Source organism: Umbelopsis ramanniana, assembly GCF_025399195.1.
Source record: "Umbelopsis ramanniana AG unplaced genomic scaffold K450scaffold_14, whole genome shotgun sequence".
Classification (NCBI taxonomy): Eukaryota; Fungi; Mucoromycota; class Umbelopsidomycetes; order Umbelopsidales; family Umbelopsidaceae; genus Umbelopsis; species Umbelopsis ramanniana.
The window spans coordinates 199,097-218,736 of NW_026252100.1; the positions used below are offsets into that span (position 1 = coordinate 199,097).

Below are 19,640 nucleotides of genomic sequence, written 5' to 3' on the forward strand. Positions count from 1 at the left end.
TCATTCTTTAAACCATACTATTAACTAAGATATCATCCATCATTAAAACCCAATCATGAGAAATCCTTATGATAGCTGCACCCCGAGTCATTTATCTTTGTTTCGAGCCGATCATGCGAAAATGTGTGACATTCAAGTTGCCAAGAATGATCTAGCCCCGAATAGAAATTGCATGGAAGAACTGACGATCACTATGATCCTCTTAGTTTCGTTGTATAAGACCAAAAAAAAAAATTAGAACAAAAAATGCTAGGTATTCTAAACAAAATGATGCTGGTTCTTTTACATAAATTACCCACGTCAAAACTGCTGCTTTAGCGGCTTTTTTATATTCCAACGTCTGGATTGTTGGTTTTGCGTTATACAATATATTGCATTACATTACATGATGTCGCTCTAATCTCTATTTTCTAACCAGTGAGAAAGCTGTTCGTACATTGCAAATTGTATCGCGCCTCCTAAAATAGTGTAAAACTGGTTACTATGAATCAAATTCCGCCTTTCCATTGTCAGAGTCTAGTCTCTTACCTGGAGCAACTCTAATGACTCGTAGCCAAGAACCTCTGAAGAACGATCTGAAACCCTCTTCTCGAGCCATTGATTTTATACATTGCCAGGTATTACGATGGGTGCTTCCTTCGTCTTGCATTCTAGTCCATACTATCGTCAATCGTGAATGCAAATTATTCGCCAGTTTTCGATATAAGGCTTACCTAGTTTTAACAACATCTGGGGGAGAGTTGAGGACGGCAACCAACACGTTGGCTAGACCACCACTAACCTGGAACATTTTAGGTCATAAGAGATGCATGAAGTGCTAAACTCAGCTTAGACAAATTTCATGCTTACCATGTGTTTCCATGGTGCTAGTGGTTGAGAAGGATCATTGGCCGTGGCTTCAAAAATGGCCTTAATTTCTATGTAGCCAGAGAACTTGACAAGTAGACCTATCGAAGTAGTAATGATTGTCAGTTTGAAACAAAAGAGCTTAAGACAGATACATTTGAACTTCCATACCCCAAGATTGACGAACCACAGTGGGTATAAGACCATTGTACAAGGACAGAAATCTGAAATTGATTGTTAGAATGCCTCCTCTAACTCTGGAGAATGCTTGTTCGTACCCTTCGTTTTTAATCATTGTTCTCGCTGTTTGCACAATTCCATGGTATTTTCTCTCATGTGCCGCATTCAGCAAGTCAGTTTGTTGGCGGACTTTAATAGCCTCCAATGGTGTCACTGAAGATGAATTGTTTAACCGATCAGTATCTAACTCAGTACTTGAACTGCTATATCTGAATTTCCTCTCTTACCAAGAGTAACAGCTTGTGTAATGCCAGTGCAAACCTACGATGGAAGTAAGAGATAAATATTTGGATATGAGACATGTCATTTTAGTCAGTCACTTACCCCTGCAAGTCCTGCCGAACTATGAGATGGAATGACCTTTCCTTCGAGTTTTTCAAATATAGGCTTGTACATTGCAAGACCCATATATTGTAACGATACTCGAGGGCCAACGATACAAAGTACTGGAACAGTACCTCGATACAAAGCTGGAGTAACCATTGTCAGATGAAATACTTATTCATATGCAACGCGTTGAATAACGTACCAAGAAATCCCTCGTCTTTTACCACCTTTGTAAACGCTCTCCAGATGCCTTGGTTATATAATGAAGCTGCTCGGAGAGACTGCCACCACCGTTAATAAATTGTTTGGCTATCACACGTAATCAAATTGAACAATAGCACGAATATTAACCTGAAATCTCGTTTTAATGACGTCTGTTGGCTGAATCAAAGTGCAATGTTAGTGTCCTTCGCTAATCTATTATGTGAGAGGTACGGTTACTTACTTGCATAATAAGCACTTCCACTGCACCAGCGCCGGCGCCAGCCATTGTGGAATTCTAGAAGAAATGGTCAGGTAAAGATTTCACTAACAAGCCAGTCAACCCTTTAGAAACATACCAACAGACTCTTGTTCTTTGATTGAGTAGACATTGAGGCAACTAGAGGTCAAGATTCCAGTTCCTGGACTGTCTTCCATAGCCTTTGCAAAAGTTAGAACTCAGAACCCTATAAGCCAGAATCAAACGTCTGATTTGACAGTTCATTGGCTGACTCAAACTGCATACATCTTGGTCTTTAATCGATGAAATCAAATTTTTATCGATGTCTCTGTTCATTCAAGCATTTTAACAACTCTCCATATAACATAATCATTGTGATGTATGATTTTGAGGAATTTTATTGATTTTGAGATTATCTTTAGTGACTTCTTCGACCCTTTCTTTTTTTTAAAAAATTACAACACGCAAAATTCCGACCAAAGAACCTCAGACACTTCGAAAGCGACTTTTAGCCTATTTACTTATAATGTAAAGCCTTGATATTTTTTCCAGTATTCAAACAGTTAAAAGGATAGAGATTTTGAACAGTTAAACATTCTTTTTACCAATATATAACTGCTTGTATGAAAGGCAATGCCGTCAGCAAAGCGTAAGCTTCGCATTGTCGGAGTATCGGCAGGCCATTCAGCAGGCGACTTGCTTTGACCTCATTGTCTGATTCGTAAATTGTACCAATGTCAATCTCAAAGACAACATGGTCGTCAAATGTAACAAATACCATCAACCAGGTTATTATGAATTAAAAATTCTGATCAATATGGGGTACATGTCTATTAAACAGTCTGAATTGAACTATATGACCTCAGAAAGAGATATCTCAGGGAAATACTGCCTTCGTCGATCCTGCCATTGATGCCTTATTTACGAGTCTAAAAAACGAAATGGACGAACAAAATAGGGTCATTGATAATCAAAGAGATGAGCTTGAAGCACTTGCATTCTCCCCTACCAGCTCAGTTGGATTGAAATTGGTACAAAGATGCTCGGCTTTAAAAGCTGAGAACAAAGAACTCGGACACGTACTCCATAATGGGCCCTTGGAAAAATACAAAATGGAAATAGCATTCCAAAACAAGTTGATCAATGAGCTTCAAGTCGCATTAAAAGGTAGTGCTAACGTTGATCTCGACAGTCTCTTATGAACCTAAACATTGATGATTCCCCTGTTCAACAGAGTCCTATGCATATGCTGCTTCTTTGGACAGAGAAATTGAAGCGCTGCAAGACGAACTTTTTGAATGCAAAGCAAATCACACATCTGGATAAACATTCTTTTTTGTTCTGGTAAAAGTGACAGACATTAGTCAACAGGTGTTCGTCATACGTACGCAACAAAAGTCTTTAATTCAAAAACAATAAGATTGCCGATTCAATGTAACTTGTGTGCACAGACCGAACTTTTTTACAATAGCCATAATGTATCGTTGCTTTCATGTTGTTTTCATATCCCACGTTTTACGCAGTTGAAAATATAGTCGTATGATTCAGATTATAATAGCCCGATTGATTTTCAGGAATTTACAGGATATACGAGAGTGTTGCGATTTGCGATATATGATTGGTCGTTGCCTTGGCATTAACCACTGGGATTTCCATTCAGCGCACTGTTAAATTCTACCGACAAGAACGGTATTGTGCGCCAATCCTACTCATCGACACAGAGAGCCTATACCGCATCCGAGATCTAAGTCGGATCCTTGTAGATTGATCTACTTATGAGTTCTATTTTCAAAGCCGTCTATGAAAATAATGTAGAATCCATCAAACAGTTCATTAGGGACGCCGATCGCACAGCACCATCGCTCAGCAGAGATTCCCAGAATGGAGCACAAGGAAGCCGGAGAAAGCAAATCGGCTCAATGACCAATATCAACAAGCGCTCCATTCTTGGAAGAACCGCACTACACCTTGCAGCACACTGGAATAGAGTGGAAATTGTACAATTATTAGTCGACTGTATACACGTGAACGTCAACTTACGAGATAGAGAGAGTGGTTGGACAGCTCTACACCGGTGAGTATGGTAGTTTACTGTGATGTTCATCATATTCATAAAACTAACGCCTCAACCATAATGACACCATGTCAAAAGAGCTCTATATGCAGGTCATATCGAATCAGCACTCATCATTTTGGCACGAGAAGACACTGACCTGTCTGTAAAAGATTTCGAAGGCAATACGGCTCTAGATCTGTACAATTCCACCATAGATGATACAAACCCGTCAGCTAGAGTTATACTACCCGATATGACGCATAAAAGCGATGGAGATCTTTACTCTTTCTCAAAATCCGGCATCTTAGACTCTGACGAACCCAACGGCTTAGCAGGAGGCACCGAGGTTTTCACTTGGGGATACAATACCAATTATGTCTTGGGACAGAGAGATTCTGATAATCGTTCTCGACCAGATAGAGTTCATCTCAACTTGGTTTCCCAGCAGCTCCCCCAGGTACTCAAGCGGCCAGAGTACGTCATTACATCCGTTACCATGTCGAAATTTCACTCGGCTATAATCACAAGCGAACCAGACCAAAATTTGTTGATATGTGGATTCGGCGGAGCCAGACTCGGTCTAGGCAATGAAGATACGCAATTCTTGTTCAAGCCCGTGGCCAGTATCCATGGTCATGTAGCGATCGTTGCACTTGGACGAGATCATACAATCGTTGTCACATCGACTGGCGAGACGTACTCATTTGGAAACAACTTAAATGGACAACTTGGTTATGAGACTGAAAAGCTCCGGGAGCAAAGAGTACCACAATTTACGCCTCGCAAAATCGTAGCGCCAAGCATCAAAAAAGAACGGATTATCGGTGCCGCTGCTTCATCGGTTCATTCGGCTGTATACACCGACACTGATCTTTACACATTTGGATTGAATCAAGGCCAACTTGGGTATTACGCCACGAGCGGGGAGTGCGATCAGGTTCTTCCCAGGAAAGTTTCATTCCTTCCATCCGGTGCACGAATCATTCAAGCAGCTTGTATTGACACCGCAACCATGGTGCTCACGTCGTCGCACGATGTTTTCATATTGTTTGGCCATGGCCACCAAAAAGTCATTTTCCCTATGCAACGGTTTCCACCAGACTTTATTTCATACACTGCGGCGCCCAATTATATCACCAGGATCATGGCTGGAGGTGACGACTTCATGGGTGCTATGTCGAATATGGGAGATTTATTTATATGGTCTCTGCCCTCTAAGAAAGGCCCCACAAGTGGAAAGAAGCCGCGAACTAGTTCTTTAACCCCTACCGCCGAGCCTCAGCGCTCCCGATCTCCAATTTTACCACGGCGTATTTGGGCGCTCAGAAAGTCACATTTGACTTTGTCTGATGCTAGTATTGGCCAAGACGGCTCCGTCATTGTTTGCACAACCTCCGGGCATGTGTTTGTGGGAACTCCAAGAAAAATACCCAAGAAGAACAAGAACTTGGTGGAAAAGAAGCTGTACAAGTTTATCAAGATACCATATATGCAACGATGTATCATGGTAGCAGCAAGTCCCTCTGGGGCATACGCAGCATTAAGAGCTGAGAGATTGTTAAAGAAAGTTCCGGTTCCTGAATCGACTCTGGCAAATGATCTTGTTATGAGCTTACCGCATGTCAAAAATGCATATCACCTGCAGCAGGCTAGGGATGCAGAGGCTCTTGCTAAAAAGGTTTTACAAGAAGTGAGATCCAAGGTACCGTTTTTAACCGAAACGGAGCAAATCGACGAAGATCAAGAAGCAAGTAACGCATTCATTTCACCATCATTGGAATGGAACAAGTATAGCAAAATGACAGATACGGATTATACCATCGATGCAGTCATGCGTGTTGGTGATGTTTGTTATTACTGTCATCAAATATTACTTGCTGCCCGAAGCACAGTATTAAGGGAAATCCTTTCTAGCGAAAAATTCTCCACGAAGGAAAAGATAGAACTACATCACAGGAGCGGACGCATTGTGACAATGAAACTCGTCAATGGATTTAATCACCATGAGTTGCTAGAGATTACCATATCAGACATTCGTATGGAGACAATATGGTTCTTTTTGGATTTCATCTACTCTGATCGATACGACCACCCTATGAACGCATTTTATGGAAAGGCACAACATTATACTGGTAGCTTAAAGGTCATAACCGAGCTGCAAACTCATATTAAGCCTGAGACTTTGCAAAGAGAGCTTCTAGTTTTGTCGGAAGTTTTCCAACTCTCTACTCTTCAAAATTCAATTGCTTCATCCTTCAATTCTCAACCACGGCAATCACTTGCGTTTCAAATCGGTAACGTTCACACTGATGAAAAATCCTTCTCCTTCTTATGTGACGTCAATCTGCAACTGGAAGATGGAGAGCTCCTCTGTCATGAGTTAGTACTTCGCCAGCGATCACCATTCTTTGCTGCACTTTTCAGTCCAGCTAGCGTCTGGACATACAGCCGCCGACAAGACAGCCGTACTTTAATTCCGGTGGATATGAAGAACATCAGCGAAAAGACAATGAAAGTTGTTTTATCATATGTCTATTGTGACAATCGGATAACATTATTCCACGATATCCAAGAATCCCCGGAAGTGATTTTTGATTTAATCAGCAAAGTATTAGAAGCTGCCGATGAACTCATGTTAGACGACCTCAAGGTTGTTTGCGAATCAGCATTACTACATCTCGTTACTCCACGAAACATTTTAAAGGCATTGGAGATATCGGATGACTACAGAGCAGAGCATGTCAAGCAAGCCTGCATTGACTTTTTGGCACATAATATGGACTTTTATCTAGAAACAGGGTACGCGCTACACTAATTCAATCATCAAGCGTATAAGCACGAATCATACTAATCACCTTCACTATAGGTCATTGATTGATCTCAAAGCTTCCTTAATATGTGACATTCAGCGTGATGTCCACAAACTACAATCGAATAAGGCATTTTTATCTAGAAGAGAACTGGATACCAATTGGAATGAGGATGGCCATGCGGACGACCCAGAGCTTAACGCTAAAGTGCAAATGGATTACAGTGAGGAGTCCATTTGGCCAGCATGCGAAGAAACATATTGTACCATCTACCCTGAAAAATCAACAAGTAGCGGTACTGTTAACCTTGATAGTGGCGTTGATGACGACCTGATGTTTCAGCAAGATGAAGACATAATCAAGCAACCAGAAAGCAATGTTCCATCCACACTTGGAAGATCAACCAAACTTACGGATGTTCTCTACGATACACCAGACAACGAGTACGATAATAGCCACTTTCCTGCGCTTGGAAATTCTTTCGAAGGGCGTAGCATGACGAAGGCTGCGAGTATACCAGTTCCAAAACGAGGATGGAGCATTCAAATGCAAGAGTGAGTATGGTGTCAAGATTTTATTTTCAATTAGCTGTCAGCTAAACTTGTTTTTTCCTGCCAGTTCCTCGCCAAAGAAAAACATTAGAGAAATGCTTGAGCGACAAGAAGAGTCTCCTTCAGCAATTAACAAGGTAAGGATTTGACGCCTGGAGTTGAATAAAGCTACTTCTAAGCTAATCATGTTTTACACATACACCCAAGTTGTCTCCAACGCGACCGTTCATCATACCCAAGAAACTTTCTCAGAAAGAGAGACGTAAACTTCAGCAACAAGAAGCTGCTATCAGTGCAGAGTCGACCAACGCCCCCAAGTCGGTTTGGGGAAAGCCTATACAACCAGGACAGGCAGTAACAATGACGCCATCACCGCCAGTTGGTATACCCCTATCTACCCCACCGACACCGAAGTCTCGAAAAGTATCTATTGCTGATATTATGGACGAAGAAAAGGCTCAGAAAAACAAGGGCAAGCAATTAGCCAAAGGCTTGTTCGAAGACTTAGATTCCAAGAAATTGTGAGTATTTATGACAAGTGGTATTTTTCCGTATTGTATTGCGTAGACTGACTTAGCATTTCAAAAGTTTCGTTTCACGGGAGGCGGCTGAACAAAGTATTAAAGCAACAGAGTCAATTGACCCAAGAGAAAGCACTTCAAGTACCTTAGCCAATCCACCCATTCGCATAGCATCCAGTACCTACAAACCCACACTGATTTCGAAAAGAAAAACCACCAAAGATTTGGATCACGGGCAAGGATCCAGTGGAGCAACGCAAGAGTCTGTCAACTCATTTGCTGACATTCAAAGCCAACAACTGAAGGAGAAAATGATTCGAGGACAGAAATTTAAGAAGAGCCTTATTCGTATTCAGCAGGAAGAGCAAGCTATAGCTGCTCTAATGGAGTTTTATACTCAAACCGTAGAAATAGGAACTGGTGAATGGTTTAGAATCACCAGAACAGAATCGCAGTGAAGGCATGTACAATAATTTATATCTTCGCCGTAAATAATTATCATTTTCTTTTCATTGTTTATTTATTGATCATCGGGAGCTTGAAATGCAAAGTACTTATTGCATGCAACATCAGAGTACCTTCAGTCAATGTCACCAAAAAAAATTTATAAGAAAAAATATCAATTTAATGGTCTCTATGAATCACCTTCTTTGACAAATGGCATTTAAATCAATCTACTTTCTTCCAAAATCTGAACTATGTGGATACTATCAATTATACATATTATAAAATTCATTTTCTAATATCTTCTTTCCGTTTAGGCGGCTTGACCATTCACAGCATAACCATTGGTGTGGGCCCGCTTTTCAAGCGCCTCGGATTTGTCCGCTTTGGTTGGGCTGAAGCTATCTACAAGCCTAATGACGTCCGGCCAAACATGAAGCTCAATTCCTTCAGCCCACAAAAAGTCTAGGTGCTCCCATTCGGCAATGTATTTCACATACGCCAGCTCGGGTAGGTCAGCTGAAAGCACCTCAAAGTTGACGAGTGAATCCGATCCACCATAAAAGATAGCGATAGGCGTTTTAATCTGCTTGGTAGGAAACCGCTGAGGAATGTGATCCATTGCACCTTGTTCACTGCGATAAGGAAGAAGGTTTGGTATTTCATCGTACATTTGGAATCTACCGGTTCGTATAATTTGAAACCAATGCTAAGAAAAAAAAGAAGTTAATGGAACCATCTCATTTAGGTGGCAGATCGAATTTTTCCTGTTTTCACTTACCACAAGACACTTGACGCTAGTTGGGCTGTATAAATGCTGATAACTGACCAATTTCTGAGCGTCTGACATATTGCGACCTGTCCAACCGAACAGGAAGTTACAGGACATATCAATGAGCTTGACGAATATTGGAGGGCTAAGTATTCGGCGCCAAAAGTTTGCAATCTGAAGCGGTGATTTGCGACCAAAAAGTAAATAAATAACATTAGGTGTTGCCTTGACAAAAGCATCAATCACAGGATGATGCAAGCCTATATGACGATAATAAGTATACGCAACACATCATAACATTTCAGTTGAGGGCGTTTCTTACCACTTGGTGTTGTTGCAGGGGCTAATGCGATAAACAGATTAATTCTATCATTCAAACGAGGGTTGATCGAGAGTGCTGCAAAAGCCTGCGCTGTTCCCTGACTAAATCCTATATATGTCAAACTGGGTGCGCCTGTAGTTTCCAAAATATACTAAAAGGCAGATTGCGTCAGTCAGTCTAAACGGTGAGACTAACAGTTGATATTGGATTGGCTTATACTTACGTCTACAACATCAGGCAAGTCATACAGAGCCATTTCGTTTAACGAGAATTCCCAGTAAGGTTGACTTTGAGGACGCTTATACATGTGCTGTTGACTGTATTTGTTGCCACGAGCGTTGGCGAACCAAACATCACACCCACGTTCCGCTAAAAGAAATGGGAGGTTTTCTGACTCTTTGAGGTTACATAGCCATATTTCAGATGACATAAGGAAACCATGATTGAGAAGTACGACTGGTTTCCCATTCCATACACCTCGTTTTCTTGATACATCTCGAGATCGATGATCGAAGAAGTTGGGTGTTGCGCTGTCTTGCAAGTTGGGCAAGACAGGTTCTTTAACTCCAATGAAATTGGTGATATTATCTACAACTGCTGTACTTGCGACGATGCTGGCGCTTCTTGTTCGGGATCTACGTTTTCCTGAGTTCATCTTCGGATCCCTTTCCCGCTTGCCATACGGGAGTCGATGCAGACAAAGCAAATATCGATCCTGAGTTTGTACAGAGTGTTGTTCCACGAAGTCATAGCCCCTTTGAATGCAACAAAATTATAAACTGGTAACCTTGGAAGAAAGTTGAACATAGCTGAGACTTACCAGAATCGAGCCATATCTTCGAACGAACCGGCTCTTTCTAGTTTGTTGACTCGGGGCTTGCTTTGATTGCGGTGTGACCATGGAAAAGCTCTGTAAAATACATGGATTAATTACATTCGTCATTCTTTCACTCCAAAAGTCTTCTCCTTTCCACTTTAGTCTGTATAACTGCTGCTCTCCAGTAACAATAGCCGTTGTACGTACGCGTATATAACTTGGTTGATAAAGCGGAGCACGAATTGTGGAATGAACATCACCATGAGTCGAATCAATGCTTCAAAGAAGAAGAACATAAGAGCTAGCACCAGTGACTGGTACTCTGTGAACCCTAGTCTTCCAATGACAGGTATTCTAAATGGCATTTCAGAAGCAGACGAACAAGTTGGTCTCCAAATCTTTCTCTCAGTCCGTTTTATCAAGGTGACAGTCACGGTTGCACGATCCATATTTGGTAATCATTTGAGACGACTGCAACTTTGAGTACCGGAAAAACCAGCTGCAAGCTTGATCCACCAAATATTTTGCAAAGCAGATTCTTGCTATTGTGTAGGGGGCATTTCTGTTATTTTTTCAAAGGAGAAAAGATGTAAGTATCCAAGCGAAGAACATATAAATGTTCTATGATGTGAGCGGTGTTAATGAGATAATTTTATTACACCCAAAAAAAATAAAAAACTCGTAGCAGCGGCTGACATAACATGAACTGTACCTACCGTGAGCCATTGCAACAGTGTACGATGGAACTAATTCGTAGCATAGATTGTCTGTTTCGTTTTAAGATGCAAAAAAAGCGGTACATTGCAGCGAGTTTTATCATACAGCGACCTTCACAAAATTATCACATGCTTTTACTTATTAGTAGCTTTATTTACCTTGAACAGTTACGTTTCTTTCATACTCGATATGTATTTCAAAATCTTAAATGAGCCATCCTTAGCATCATAATCGTAACTATCTTTATGGTGTTATTTCCTTTGCAATGAAATAAGTGGACACATTCATGCCGACGGACAGTCTAGTGCCAGTGGAGTCTTGATCTACAGGCCTTCTGAAACATGTATGATTTGTCAAACATGTGAGAAATTTTACTTAGTTACAGAGATTGTAAAAGATGCCATTACCTTTCCTTGTACTGCAACTTTGGTGAGAAATAAGCACAAATGGGTCATGCTACATCTGACACTCTTAACATCGTGGGTCTGAATATCCTAGCTTGTGCAATACCATAGATGCAAAGTGGCAAAGAATCATCGTTATGAGCATATTCTTGTGGACGACTATGATGTAGTTTACTTCACGTTGATGACCCCACTTTGCTAAGGATATGGGATTCTGGCCATTTCATTTGAGTGTTTTCAGTCGGCCACAAGCAAGTGCCTGATACGGTGTCCCAATGAGGCAAACATATCGTAACGCAAATGACGCTAAAATTTTTACTTAGCATAACTTTTTTGAGTGTCATTCCATACCTGCTAACACAGTTATGTCTGTCATCGAGAACTTAAGCTCCGTCAAGATTGCGCTAATTGTAGCTGCATGCTTTTTCCAATATGGCGTACGTATTACACCTTCACTACCATTTTGCAATGACTAGTTGTTTTCCTTAGCTGACATACGCGATTCCCACTATAGCGATATTGGGCAGATTGGGCCTTTGACTATTATCTCATATGGTCAGATCCTGCTGCTCGGCCCAATGCATTTGCTAATGCAGCTGTAAGTGAGCTTGAACCAGAATACAGGAAACCTTGGTAACAAGCACTAATCTGACACCTTCAACAGTTGTACTATGCAAACCAAAACGACACACCACAAGTTCATCAATACATTTCATGCGTCGATCTCTTGATTGCAAGCATTGGTATTGGAGCTGGTTTGGCTAGCATGCGAGACGCTAATATTCTCTTCGACGGTGCATCGCTAGGTAAGCACTTGTCACTCCTACCTACCCCACATTTCCATGTGATGTGCGGGGCAATCAGCGGAACACAAGTACCACCATTTGCTAACTTATGCTTGATACGACATAGTTTTGATGATATCTGCAATTGCTTCCCATGTTACATCCATTATACCAAGTAAGTAGATAGGCTGAGGAAATTTACGCTACTGAATCGGTGTACTCATGCTTTTGGCGTGTGTAGGTATCGATCTTGTGGCAAAATCTAGTAATGAGGATGAAATAATGGAAGCGCTTAAAAATATTGCTGTCGCACATACCATCATTGTAACAGCAGTGACAGGTAGAGATCATCATGACATGTTTTGAATGCCAGGGTAGATGGGTACTGACAGTTTGAACTATAGGTATTGTTCTTCTACAAGTCGCTCATTATTTCTGCATAAGACGATGGGCAAGAGAAGACGCTGCTGAACATACAAAACACGCAAAGAAACATAAGCATAAAGCGCACTAATATTTCACTGGTTGAAACATTACAAAAGGATCCTATGTAATAAACTAATCAACGTCAAATTTGTTTTCTTCAATGAACTTGTCATGTTTAAGCAAAGTGATTTTCGGATAAGCTATCAATGTATCGTCCATTCTATGCCTCTTTTCTACCTTCTAATCCATTTTTATCGGCTTCCATTAACTCATTGCCAATGGCATTGACAACCACCTTGAGTTCCTTTCTAGCCTGTTCAGTCGAGGAACTAGCCAGTTCCGAGTAGTATTTGATTTTCGGCTCCGTGCCACTTGTGCGAATAGTGAAAACGCAACCATTCTCCAACTTGAAGGTGATCATTTCCGAAGAGCTAGAGACGGGGAGTGTGGGGTAGTTGTCTGGTGTTGCAGAGTCATATCCAATTGTCAAATCCCGGATTCCAGTCACTTTATGGCCACCAATGGTGGCAGGGTAATTAAGCTTGTACTGATACTAAATGGAGGTAATAAAGGGTGAGCAAGTCTGAGTATATTTGGAGAACGTTTTATGATCTGTTTTCACTACCCACCTTTTCATCAGGACACTGTTGCTGCACAAGAAAGAAAGAAGGATACAATGAATAGGCATTCCACAAAACGTTATAAATGAATGCAACTCTAATTCAACTTACTGGGTGGTCTCCATATCGCATTCGAACAAATATTTTTTTGATAGTTTCAGGCTCGCGACAGATGAAGTATGAGTTATCCGTAACGAAGTAACCGTACTTTTGGTACAGACTTTCCAGATAATCGTTGGCAGTTTGTCCGCGGTTATGCAAGTGAATAGCCCACTCAGCGAAGAAACCGAGGGCACTGACACCATCCTTGTCTCTAACGACTTTGCCAACAGTAAAACCAATAGCTTCTTCAAATGCAAAAACAGCATTATATCCTTGTTCTTCTAATTCTTGAGCTCGATTTCCGATCCATTTGAAACCAGTCAAAGTTTCCTCAAACAAGAATCCATTCGCTTCTGCGAGCTTGGCTAAAAATTTGGAAGACACGGTACTTGCCAACATAGCTATTTTGTCGACAGGTTCACCAGAAATTTGCATCCTCTCCAAAGTAGCTCCACCCAAGATAGTACCAATCTGGTTACCGCTGAAGATTATCCATTCGCCACTGTGAAGGTGTTAATATTGCACCACTTACAGCATACCTTAGATGTATTTTCATTACCTTGACTGCTTTTCGGCAATTGCAAGTCGGTCAGCATCAGGATCGTTTGCCAAAATGATGCGCGCATTATTTTCGTTTGCACACTTCATAGCCAGTGCCTACCACGTCAACATTAGCATATGTTCTTGAATTATTTTACTAACCACTCTGCGCCATTCACATACCAAAGCTCCTTTTCCTTCTTCTGGGTTTGGGAAAGCGACAGTTGGAAACTCAGGATCTGGTTCCACTTGTTCTTTAACAGGAATGAACGGCTTTAGTCCAAAAACTTCAAAGGATCTTTTCGCGTATGGAGTACCAACGCCATGCATTGCTGTGTAAACGAACTTCAAATCACTAGCTTCGTTATCAGCGCTAAAGAGGATGAGCATAATATTAGCCGTCTAACAAGGTATTCATATAATATGTGTCTATACCAGCAAAAGCATACCGGAATGCACTCAATGAACCAAGTTCCTTAAAGTAGTTCTCGATAACTCCTTTCTCAGCTGGGTCTTGGCTTTGAGGACTCTCAGTGGCAAGCTTTTCATCCCATATCCAAGGTTCCAAGTTCTCATCAATAGCAGCTGCGATACCCGAGTCGTGAGGAGGGATAATTTGGCAAGCATTTTCCCAGTAAACCTTGTAACCATTGTCATCCTTCGGGTTCTTCAAAATTCATTGTTATTATTAGCAAGTCATTGGTATTTCGAGGCGTACACTATGGAGAGCATGCTTACATGAGAGGCTGTGATCATGATGCCTGCAGCACCACCAAGTTGCTTTACGGTATATGGCTAAATGCAATAAAATTGTTATAAATCAAGTAGTAACGAATAAACCAAGTTTGTTTACATACCACTAATGGCGTATGAACAAGCTGCCTGAAAAACCAAACTTTGAATCCAAGAGAGATGAAGACTGCTGCTGTGAGGTTCGCAAATGTCTGAGAGTGGTGGCGGTGATCGTGGCCAATGACAACGCCTTTCTCTTTGGCGTTGTCTACATTTTTCAGTACATATTTTGCAAGACCCTGTTGATATCGTATATTAATTTTCTAATTTACAGTAAGCAGCACATCGGAGAGACCCATACCTGTGAAGCCTGGATAACCGTCAAATCATTCATTCGCGAGAATCCAGCCTCCATACGAGCTCTCAAACCTGAGGAAATCAGTCATATATAACTTAATCATCTCGATAACAAATTGCACGTACCAGCTGTTCCAAACTCTATACGACTTCCGAGCCTTTGCTTCAAATCCGACAAACGATTGGAGTCCCAGAGCTGTTGAATTTCGGCCCTGGTTTCTGGATTCTATTGTGGGTCAACTTAGGTGCAACGTCAACGCATAAAAACGTAATAGAGTAGACTTACTTGATCCAGTCGCAGCCATTCGTCTACTAGTTGCTTATAATGCTGTGCTTCTGACATTGTTCGAGTTTATACAAAGCCGAATCCTCTCACGATACCCAATTCGGACTTGCTGAATTGAACGCAAAATCACAGTCACTCATTTCGATACAACCACAACAACCAGGCTCAGAAGGGTCCCAAAAAAAAAAGACTGTACATTTCCCCACTCTGGACAGCAGCGTCCAAATCACAAACTGCTTCGGAGACAATGAAGCCACTAACCAACTTACAAAGGCAACGGATTACCCTCAATCTATTTGTAGGCGTTGCATTACTGGCTGTTGGCAGTGTTGCAAGTGCAACGTTCTTACCGTACGTCTCATTCACAACCATCTGCAAAGCTACCGTACATTTACTTAAACTTTTCTTCTCCACTCAGATGCCCTGCATATGATAATTCCGAACGAGCGGCATTTCTAGAGCAACAGCGAAAACTAAAGGAAGAGCGAGGCGAAATAGAAGTTCTAGTACGAAAACGACGGAAAGCCAAAGCGAAGGCATTAGCAGACCAAAATACTGCAAACGAAGAACAGAAACAATAGAATTCCCCTCCTCCCTTCCAAAAGACTTTGCAACATGGATACAATGATGCAGAGTCTGTTCATAGACCAGTAAATAGATACCAAGTTCCAACTCGGAATATAATAATAAAGCATGCAATCTAACATTGCAGTCGGCAATCACTTACTGCCAGCATACCAAAAACTCGGTAAAATCTTTCTGCTAATGACTCGTCAGTAAGAGGTAAAGAACACTTTCAAATGCTTGACCTGGGATTAGTCCTTCATACGTTTGTGCAATGGACATAGAGAGATATTCCCGTGCTCGAGAAAGTTGCATAATGAGTACAATAAATTGCAGTTCTAGCAAATGGCCTTTGGCTTTCGTATCGAAATCAGTATGTTAATATACATAGTCCTCTTTTGAAAATCATAAAGCTGGATTTTAAAAGGCGTCTCGATATTACGAGTGTCCTCATTGCCGACCATATCCGCCGCCTTACTACAGAACTCCAGCACATTTTAAACATTTATTCATGTCGCGGCAGGTATAGCATGTACATTCAGGGTAGTCATAATATGGTTTACTTTGAACTTAGTATTAAATTCATCGATTACCGTTAGATTGCAGGCAAAGAGAGAGATATAGGCGTGTCAAGCGTCGAATCACTCAAGAAATGGGACGACGCACATTTTAGATTGGATCTTACCATCTACATGCGCTAAATTACCGCCACCTCATTCGCATCTTTACTGCATCTTTCTATTTGAAGTCATTTCATACATTAGTTCTCTGTAATGCATATTTTACTCATCGTTTGTATAAACGTTAGAGCCTCCCCTCGATCCTTAACCTCCACCAACGACCTCTTTAGGTAGTTTGGATCTCATATAGCCATCAGCCTCAAACAATTTATTTATTTATTTCTATTATAACATTGTAAAGTGCTCTTAAATAATCCGTCTTCCTATCTGAGATACCGAAGGTGAATCAGATATATGGCCGGTAAAGCACTGACATTCGCAATTTTACTTTAGTTGCAAATGTCACGCGTCCATCGTCTGGCAAGTATGAAACCTGCCTAGCAGAGCGTGGTGACAGCAGAAAACCTCATTTCATAAATGGTTTCCCTCCACGAGGATATTTTAAGCATCATCTGATTCAATTCGCCTTACTTAGGGTACTCGACCGTCAACCAATGAGGTCCATGATATCTTGGAGGTTCATTGTTCTGACTTTGAAACCTTCAAGCAGTGGCACAAGCTCTGGAAATTTTCAATAAAGGATGGCTTCTCATTTTTTTTTACTTCAAACACTTCTCCTTTCCTCTCTCGTTGGCTTACTGGTATTCTACCTATGCAAGAAACAGATTCAATGTCCAAAGAGCTTCATGGAAGTCCTCTTGCTACCCCTTTACAAGCACCTATCGTTGGCCCTGAGACTAGTCCATCACTTGACGATAGCCCAAAGGCTCCCGAAGGTCAGCCGGTATATGATCACAGTGTGGAAAAAGTGATAGACATCTTTGAAAATAGCAACAAGGAAGTTGTTGAAAGTGAACTTGGTGAAATTTTTCACAAAATCGAAGATTCTCCAGTAACTGCAGAAATTACTCCTTTACCTTACTCTAAATTGGTTCCTCTGATGATCGGTCTATGTGCTGGAATGCTACTTTCGTCCATGGACTCAGTCAGTAAGTCTTAAAAAAATTGGATACAACTATTCTGTATCACATCTAAAAGCTTATATTTTCTAGTGTTTGATAATGCTCTTCCCAGAGTGATTAGGTATGTCAGACACCCTTATTGTTATCTTTCTCATTTCATATGTCTTTGACACATAATATTTTTTTTTTAGCGGTTTTAATGCCTTGGATAAAATAGGATGGATTAATGTTGTTTTTGCCATGACTACTGCGTCATTTATTCCTCTTTATGGCTCCTTCAGCGATATCTTTGGGGTAAATTGAATGCAAGATGGTCCCGGTAATATTACAAAGCTAACATTGAAAATTTGGTAGAGAAAAGCTTCCTTGATAGCCGCCATCGTAATCTATGAAATTGGACAAATAATCACTGGTGCTGCCTCTGGTTCAAATGCTGCCATCCAAATTATTATAGGAAGGGCCATTGCGGGCATTGGAAACGGTGGAATTGTAACACTTCTCTTTGTAGTCGTGACTGATGTTGTTCCTGTAAGTGTGCCGACTTGTTTTCATCTCTAATGAAATGCGTGTATGCTGATGTCTTCTTCGGCTTAGAAACGCGACGTACCAAAGTACCAAGGTATTATCAATGCCATATGGGGAATTTCGGCCATTGTTGGACCTCTTCTTTCTGGAATCTTTGTGGATAAGTCTTCATGGAGGTAAGGAGCAATATTTACGTATATACGATACTACATTTTTAGCCAAAAATTACAGCAATTAACTTTAAACCTTTTCCCTGAAGGTGGAATCTGTATCTGGGCACCTTTGTGGCATTGCTAGCAATCACCTGTCTTTATTTCTTCTATAATGTTGAGGCTCCCAAACAAAATGGCTTTGAAAAGATTAAATCAATCGACTGGCCAGGTCTGGTAACCTTAGTAGGAGGATTGGCATGCTTGCTTACGGCTATTGATGCCGGCGGATCTGAAACTTTCGCATGGACTTCTTCTACCTCGATTGCCCTGTTCACTGTTGGAGGTGCTTTTCTGGTAGCTTTCTTAGTCATTGAATGGAAATTTGCAAGTCGACCAATGGTACCACTGCATCTTTTCAAAGCGAGAACAGCTGCAAGCGTCCTTGCTAGCGAATTCTTCTTTGGAATTGCGTTTTTTCCTACTTACGTGTATGCTCCAGTTTACCTCCAAGTCATTTTTCGTTTCACGGGCTTACAGTCTGGGATTCACTTTCTTCCATTTCTTCTTGGTCTCGTTGCTGCTGCCGTTGTTGCTGGAATGGCTATGTCGCTTATGGGTCGCACTCGAGAGGTTTCATGGTTGGCTACGTCATGCTTGGTGGCAGGGACCGGTGCCATGTCCACCTTGGATGAAAATAGCAACGATGCTCACAGAATCGGCTGTATGCTACTGATGGGTATAGCCTGTGGTCTTTGCATCTGCTCACTCTTGCTCAATGCCCAAAACTGTGTTCAGGATAAAAAGTGAGTCTTTGAAACTGTCATATCTTATAATGAACGAAAAAAAAAATTAACCTTAAGTTGTTCAAGTCTCGGTACCATGACAGCTTTAGCAAACTTTGCACAGCAGCTTGGCGGAGCCGTCGGAATCAGCAGTAAGTAAAAAGACTATGGGAAAAACCATGCGCACCATATCTAAATGCTAATTTTCATCATGCTCTAGTTGCGTCCTCAGTTTACATGGAATCCCTGCTTTCTGGCCTTGCCGGTATTCAAAACCTAGGAGAGTCGCCACTGGTACTAATAAGCAACATACAGGCCCTTTGGTCATTGCCGGTCAATTTGCAGCAGCAAGTTGTCTCTATTTGGGGGTCATCTTTCAAACTGATATATTACGTCGGACTGGCTTCGGCGTCTATTTCTTGGTTATGTTCTCTCTTCATAAAGCATTATCCTATGGTACATACTTAATTATACTAATTTTAAAGAAATCAACTATATATTAGTTACGGTAAAGAATTTTGTTCTCATTACTGTATATTCCGTTGTCAGATAGTTATTCTATGTTGTCCAATCCGATTAGAAACATGATTAAATACATATTTGCCTAGTAAGTACCATTCGAGTGCAAGAGTAGACCATTACGGAAGTAAAAGCGATGAAGATACTGGCTAATTTGTCGGAGATCACAGACCGAACGCTACAATTCATTATACGAGTCGTGGATCCTTGATTTGTCCACATCCGCCCACTCTTTCCTTGTTGTTCACCTGTGCTCGTGAGATGCTAAAGTTTATTGATCATCAAAGGTTTTTAAATTTTTTTGTATTGTGAAGTAAGCTCATGAGATGTGAACGCAAT

At 41.1% G+C, this 19,640-nt stretch overlaps 8 protein-coding genes across 8 annotated transcripts; 5 read left to right on the top strand and 3 right to left on the bottom strand.

The window, feature by feature from the left end:
* Positions 1-95: 95 nt before the first annotated feature.
* Positions 96-2,016, bottom strand: K450DRAFT_231881 (uncharacterized protein). Its single transcript, XM_051587503.1, has 12 exons — positions 1,974-2,016; positions 1,859-1,912; positions 1,765-1,794; positions 1,616-1,694; positions 1,411-1,556; positions 1,314-1,347; positions 1,125-1,239; positions 1,018-1,070; positions 850-947; positions 714-781; positions 529-650; positions 96-458 (listed from the first exon to the last, which is right to left on the bottom strand). Exons 1-12 carry the CDS (start codon positions 2,004-2,006, stop codon positions 397-399), a joined length of 894 nt encoding a protein of 297 aa, XP_051446558.1. The 5' UTR covers positions 2,007-2,016; the 3' UTR covers positions 96-396.
* A 562-nt stretch (positions 2,017-2,578) lies between these two features.
* K450DRAFT_231888 (uncharacterized protein) lies at positions 2,579-3,406 on the top strand. Its single transcript, XM_051587504.1, has 3 exons — positions 2,579-2,643; positions 2,722-3,022; positions 3,090-3,406. Exons 1-3 carry the CDS (start codon positions 2,590-2,592, stop codon positions 3,179-3,181), a joined length of 447 nt encoding a protein of 148 aa, XP_051446559.1. The 5' UTR covers positions 2,579-2,589; the 3' UTR covers positions 3,182-3,406.
* Positions 3,407-3,630: 224 nt separating this feature from the next.
* On the top strand, positions 3,631-8,251 carry K450DRAFT_197665 (uncharacterized protein; the record flags this gene model as incomplete). Its single annotated transcript, XM_051584553.1, has 6 exons — positions 3,631-3,929; positions 4,008-6,710; positions 6,778-7,275; positions 7,340-7,409; positions 7,480-7,793; positions 7,861-8,251. 6 exons carry the CDS (start codon positions 3,631-3,633, stop codon positions 8,249-8,251), a joined length of 4,275 nt encoding a protein of 1,424 aa, XP_051446560.1.
* Positions 8,252-8,345: 94 nt separating this feature from the next.
* K450DRAFT_231897 (uncharacterized protein) lies at positions 8,346-10,665 on the bottom strand. Its single transcript, XM_051587505.1, has 6 exons — positions 10,356-10,665; positions 10,152-10,241; positions 9,555-10,086; positions 9,332-9,482; positions 9,019-9,269; positions 8,346-8,946 (listed from the first exon to the last, which is right to left on the bottom strand). Exons 1-6 carry the CDS (start codon positions 10,595-10,597, stop codon positions 8,551-8,553), a joined length of 1,662 nt encoding a protein of 553 aa, XP_051446561.1. The 5' UTR covers positions 10,598-10,665; the 3' UTR covers positions 8,346-8,550.
* A 946-nt stretch (positions 10,666-11,611) lies between these two features.
* On the top strand, positions 11,612-12,634 carry K450DRAFT_231900 (uncharacterized protein). Its single transcript, XM_051587506.1, has 6 exons — positions 11,612-11,706; positions 11,784-11,867; positions 11,934-12,075; positions 12,182-12,229; positions 12,296-12,394; positions 12,459-12,634. Exons 1-6 carry the CDS (start codon positions 11,635-11,637, stop codon positions 12,566-12,568), a joined length of 555 nt encoding a protein of 184 aa, XP_051446562.1. The 5' UTR covers positions 11,612-11,634; the 3' UTR covers positions 12,569-12,634.
* Positions 12,450-15,187, bottom strand: K450DRAFT_231904 (uncharacterized protein). Its single transcript, XM_051587507.1, has 11 exons — positions 15,118-15,187; positions 14,958-15,057; positions 14,836-14,903; positions 14,600-14,773; positions 14,481-14,537; positions 14,192-14,409; positions 13,926-14,115; positions 13,762-13,859; positions 13,212-13,704; positions 13,110-13,124; positions 12,450-13,033 (listed from the first exon to the last, which is right to left on the bottom strand). The coding sequence occupies exons 1-11, from the start codon at positions 15,172-15,174 to the stop codon at positions 12,701-12,703; spliced, it is 1,803 nt and encodes a 600-aa protein (XP_051446563.1). The 5' UTR covers positions 15,175-15,187; the 3' UTR covers positions 12,450-12,700.
* A 108-nt stretch (positions 15,188-15,295) lies between these two features.
* Positions 15,296-15,867, top strand: K450DRAFT_278999 (uncharacterized protein). Its single transcript, XM_051593312.1, has 2 exons — positions 15,296-15,468; positions 15,536-15,867. Exons 1-2 carry the CDS (start codon positions 15,365-15,367, stop codon positions 15,696-15,698), a joined length of 267 nt encoding a protein of 88 aa, XP_051446564.1. The 5' UTR covers positions 15,296-15,364; the 3' UTR covers positions 15,699-15,867.
* Positions 15,868-17,031: 1,164 nt separating this feature from the next.
* Positions 17,032-19,250, top strand: K450DRAFT_270083 (uncharacterized protein; the record flags this gene model as incomplete). Its single annotated transcript, XM_051592949.1, has 8 exons — positions 17,032-17,350; positions 17,414-17,444; positions 17,515-17,617; positions 17,678-17,851; positions 17,918-18,024; positions 18,108-18,803; positions 18,870-18,934; positions 19,003-19,250. 8 exons carry the CDS (start codon positions 17,032-17,034, stop codon positions 19,248-19,250), a joined length of 1,743 nt encoding a protein of 580 aa, XP_051446565.1.
* Positions 19,251-19,640: the final 390 nt, after the last annotated feature.

What these genes read in the sequence shown, in the direction of transcription:
- K450DRAFT_231881 (XM_051587503.1), bottom strand. Translation starts at nt 2,006, where the DNA reads ATGTCTACTCAATCAAAGAACAAGAGTCTGTTG. An exon ending in TGGAAGTGCTTATTATGCAA is followed by an intron (nt 1,795 to 1,858) that starts GTAAGTAACCGT and finishes ACTTTGATTCAG; the next exon opens with CCAACAGACGTCATTAAAAC. An exon ending in ACAATGATTAAAAACGAAGG is followed by an intron (nt 1,071 to 1,124) that starts GTACGAACAAGC and finishes AATCAATTTCAG; the next exon opens with ATTTCTGTCCTTGTACAATG.
- K450DRAFT_231888 (XM_051587504.1), top strand. Translation starts at nt 2,590, where the DNA reads ATGTCAATCTCAAAGACAACATGGTCGTCAAATGTAACAAATACCATC. An exon ending in TAACAAATACCATCAACCAG is followed by an intron (nt 2,644 to 2,721) that starts GTTATTATGAAT and finishes ATATGACCTCAG; the next exon opens with AAAGAGATATCTCAGGGAAA. An exon ending in GCTTCAAGTCGCATTAAAAG is followed by an intron (nt 3,023 to 3,089) that starts GTAGTGCTAACG and finishes CCTGTTCAACAG; the next exon opens with AGTCCTATGCATATGCTGCT.
- K450DRAFT_231897 (XM_051587505.1), bottom strand. Translation starts at nt 10,597, where the DNA reads ATGGATCGTGCAACCGTGACTGTCACCTTGATAAAACGGACTGAGAGA. An exon ending in CCCTGCAACAACACCAAGTG is followed by an intron (nt 9,270 to 9,331) that starts GTAAGAAACGCC and finishes ATCGTCATATAG; the next exon opens with GCTTGCATCATCCTGTGATT. An exon ending in CTAGCGTCAAGTGTCTTGTG is followed by an intron (nt 8,947 to 9,018) that starts GTAAGTGAAAAC and finishes TTTTTTTCTTAG; the next exon opens with CATTGGTTTCAAATTATACG.
- K450DRAFT_231900 (XM_051587506.1), top strand. Translation starts at nt 11,635, where the DNA reads ATGTCTGTCATCGAGAACTTAAGCTCCGTCAAGATTGCGCTAATTGTA. An exon ending in CATGCTTTTTCCAATATGGC is followed by an intron (nt 11,707 to 11,783) that starts GTACGTATTACA and finishes TTCCCACTATAG; the next exon opens with CGATATTGGGCAGATTGGGC. An exon ending in CTTCGACGGTGCATCGCTAG is followed by an intron (nt 12,076 to 12,181) that starts GTAAGCACTTGT and finishes GATACGACATAG; the next exon opens with TTTTGATGATATCTGCAATT.
- K450DRAFT_231904 (XM_051587507.1), bottom strand. Translation starts at nt 15,174, where the DNA reads ATGTCAGAAGCACAGCATTATAAGCAACTAGTAGACGAATGGCTGCGA. An exon ending in TTGTTCATACGCCATTAGTG is followed by an intron (nt 14,538 to 14,599) that starts GTATGTAAACAA and finishes TATTGCATTTAG; the next exon opens with CCATATACCGTAAAGCAACT. An exon ending in GGTTCATTGAGTGCATTCCG is followed by an intron (nt 14,116 to 14,191) that starts GTATGCTTTTGC and finishes CATCCTCTTTAG; the next exon opens with CGCTGATAACGAAGCTAGTG.
- K450DRAFT_278999 (XM_051593312.1), top strand. Translation starts at nt 15,365, where the DNA reads ATGAAGCCACTAACCAACTTACAAAGGCAACGGATTACCCTCAATCTA. An exon ending in GCAAGTGCAACGTTCTTACC is followed by an intron (nt 15,469 to 15,535) that starts GTACGTCTCATT and finishes TTCTCCACTCAG; the next exon opens with ATGCCCTGCATATGATAATT.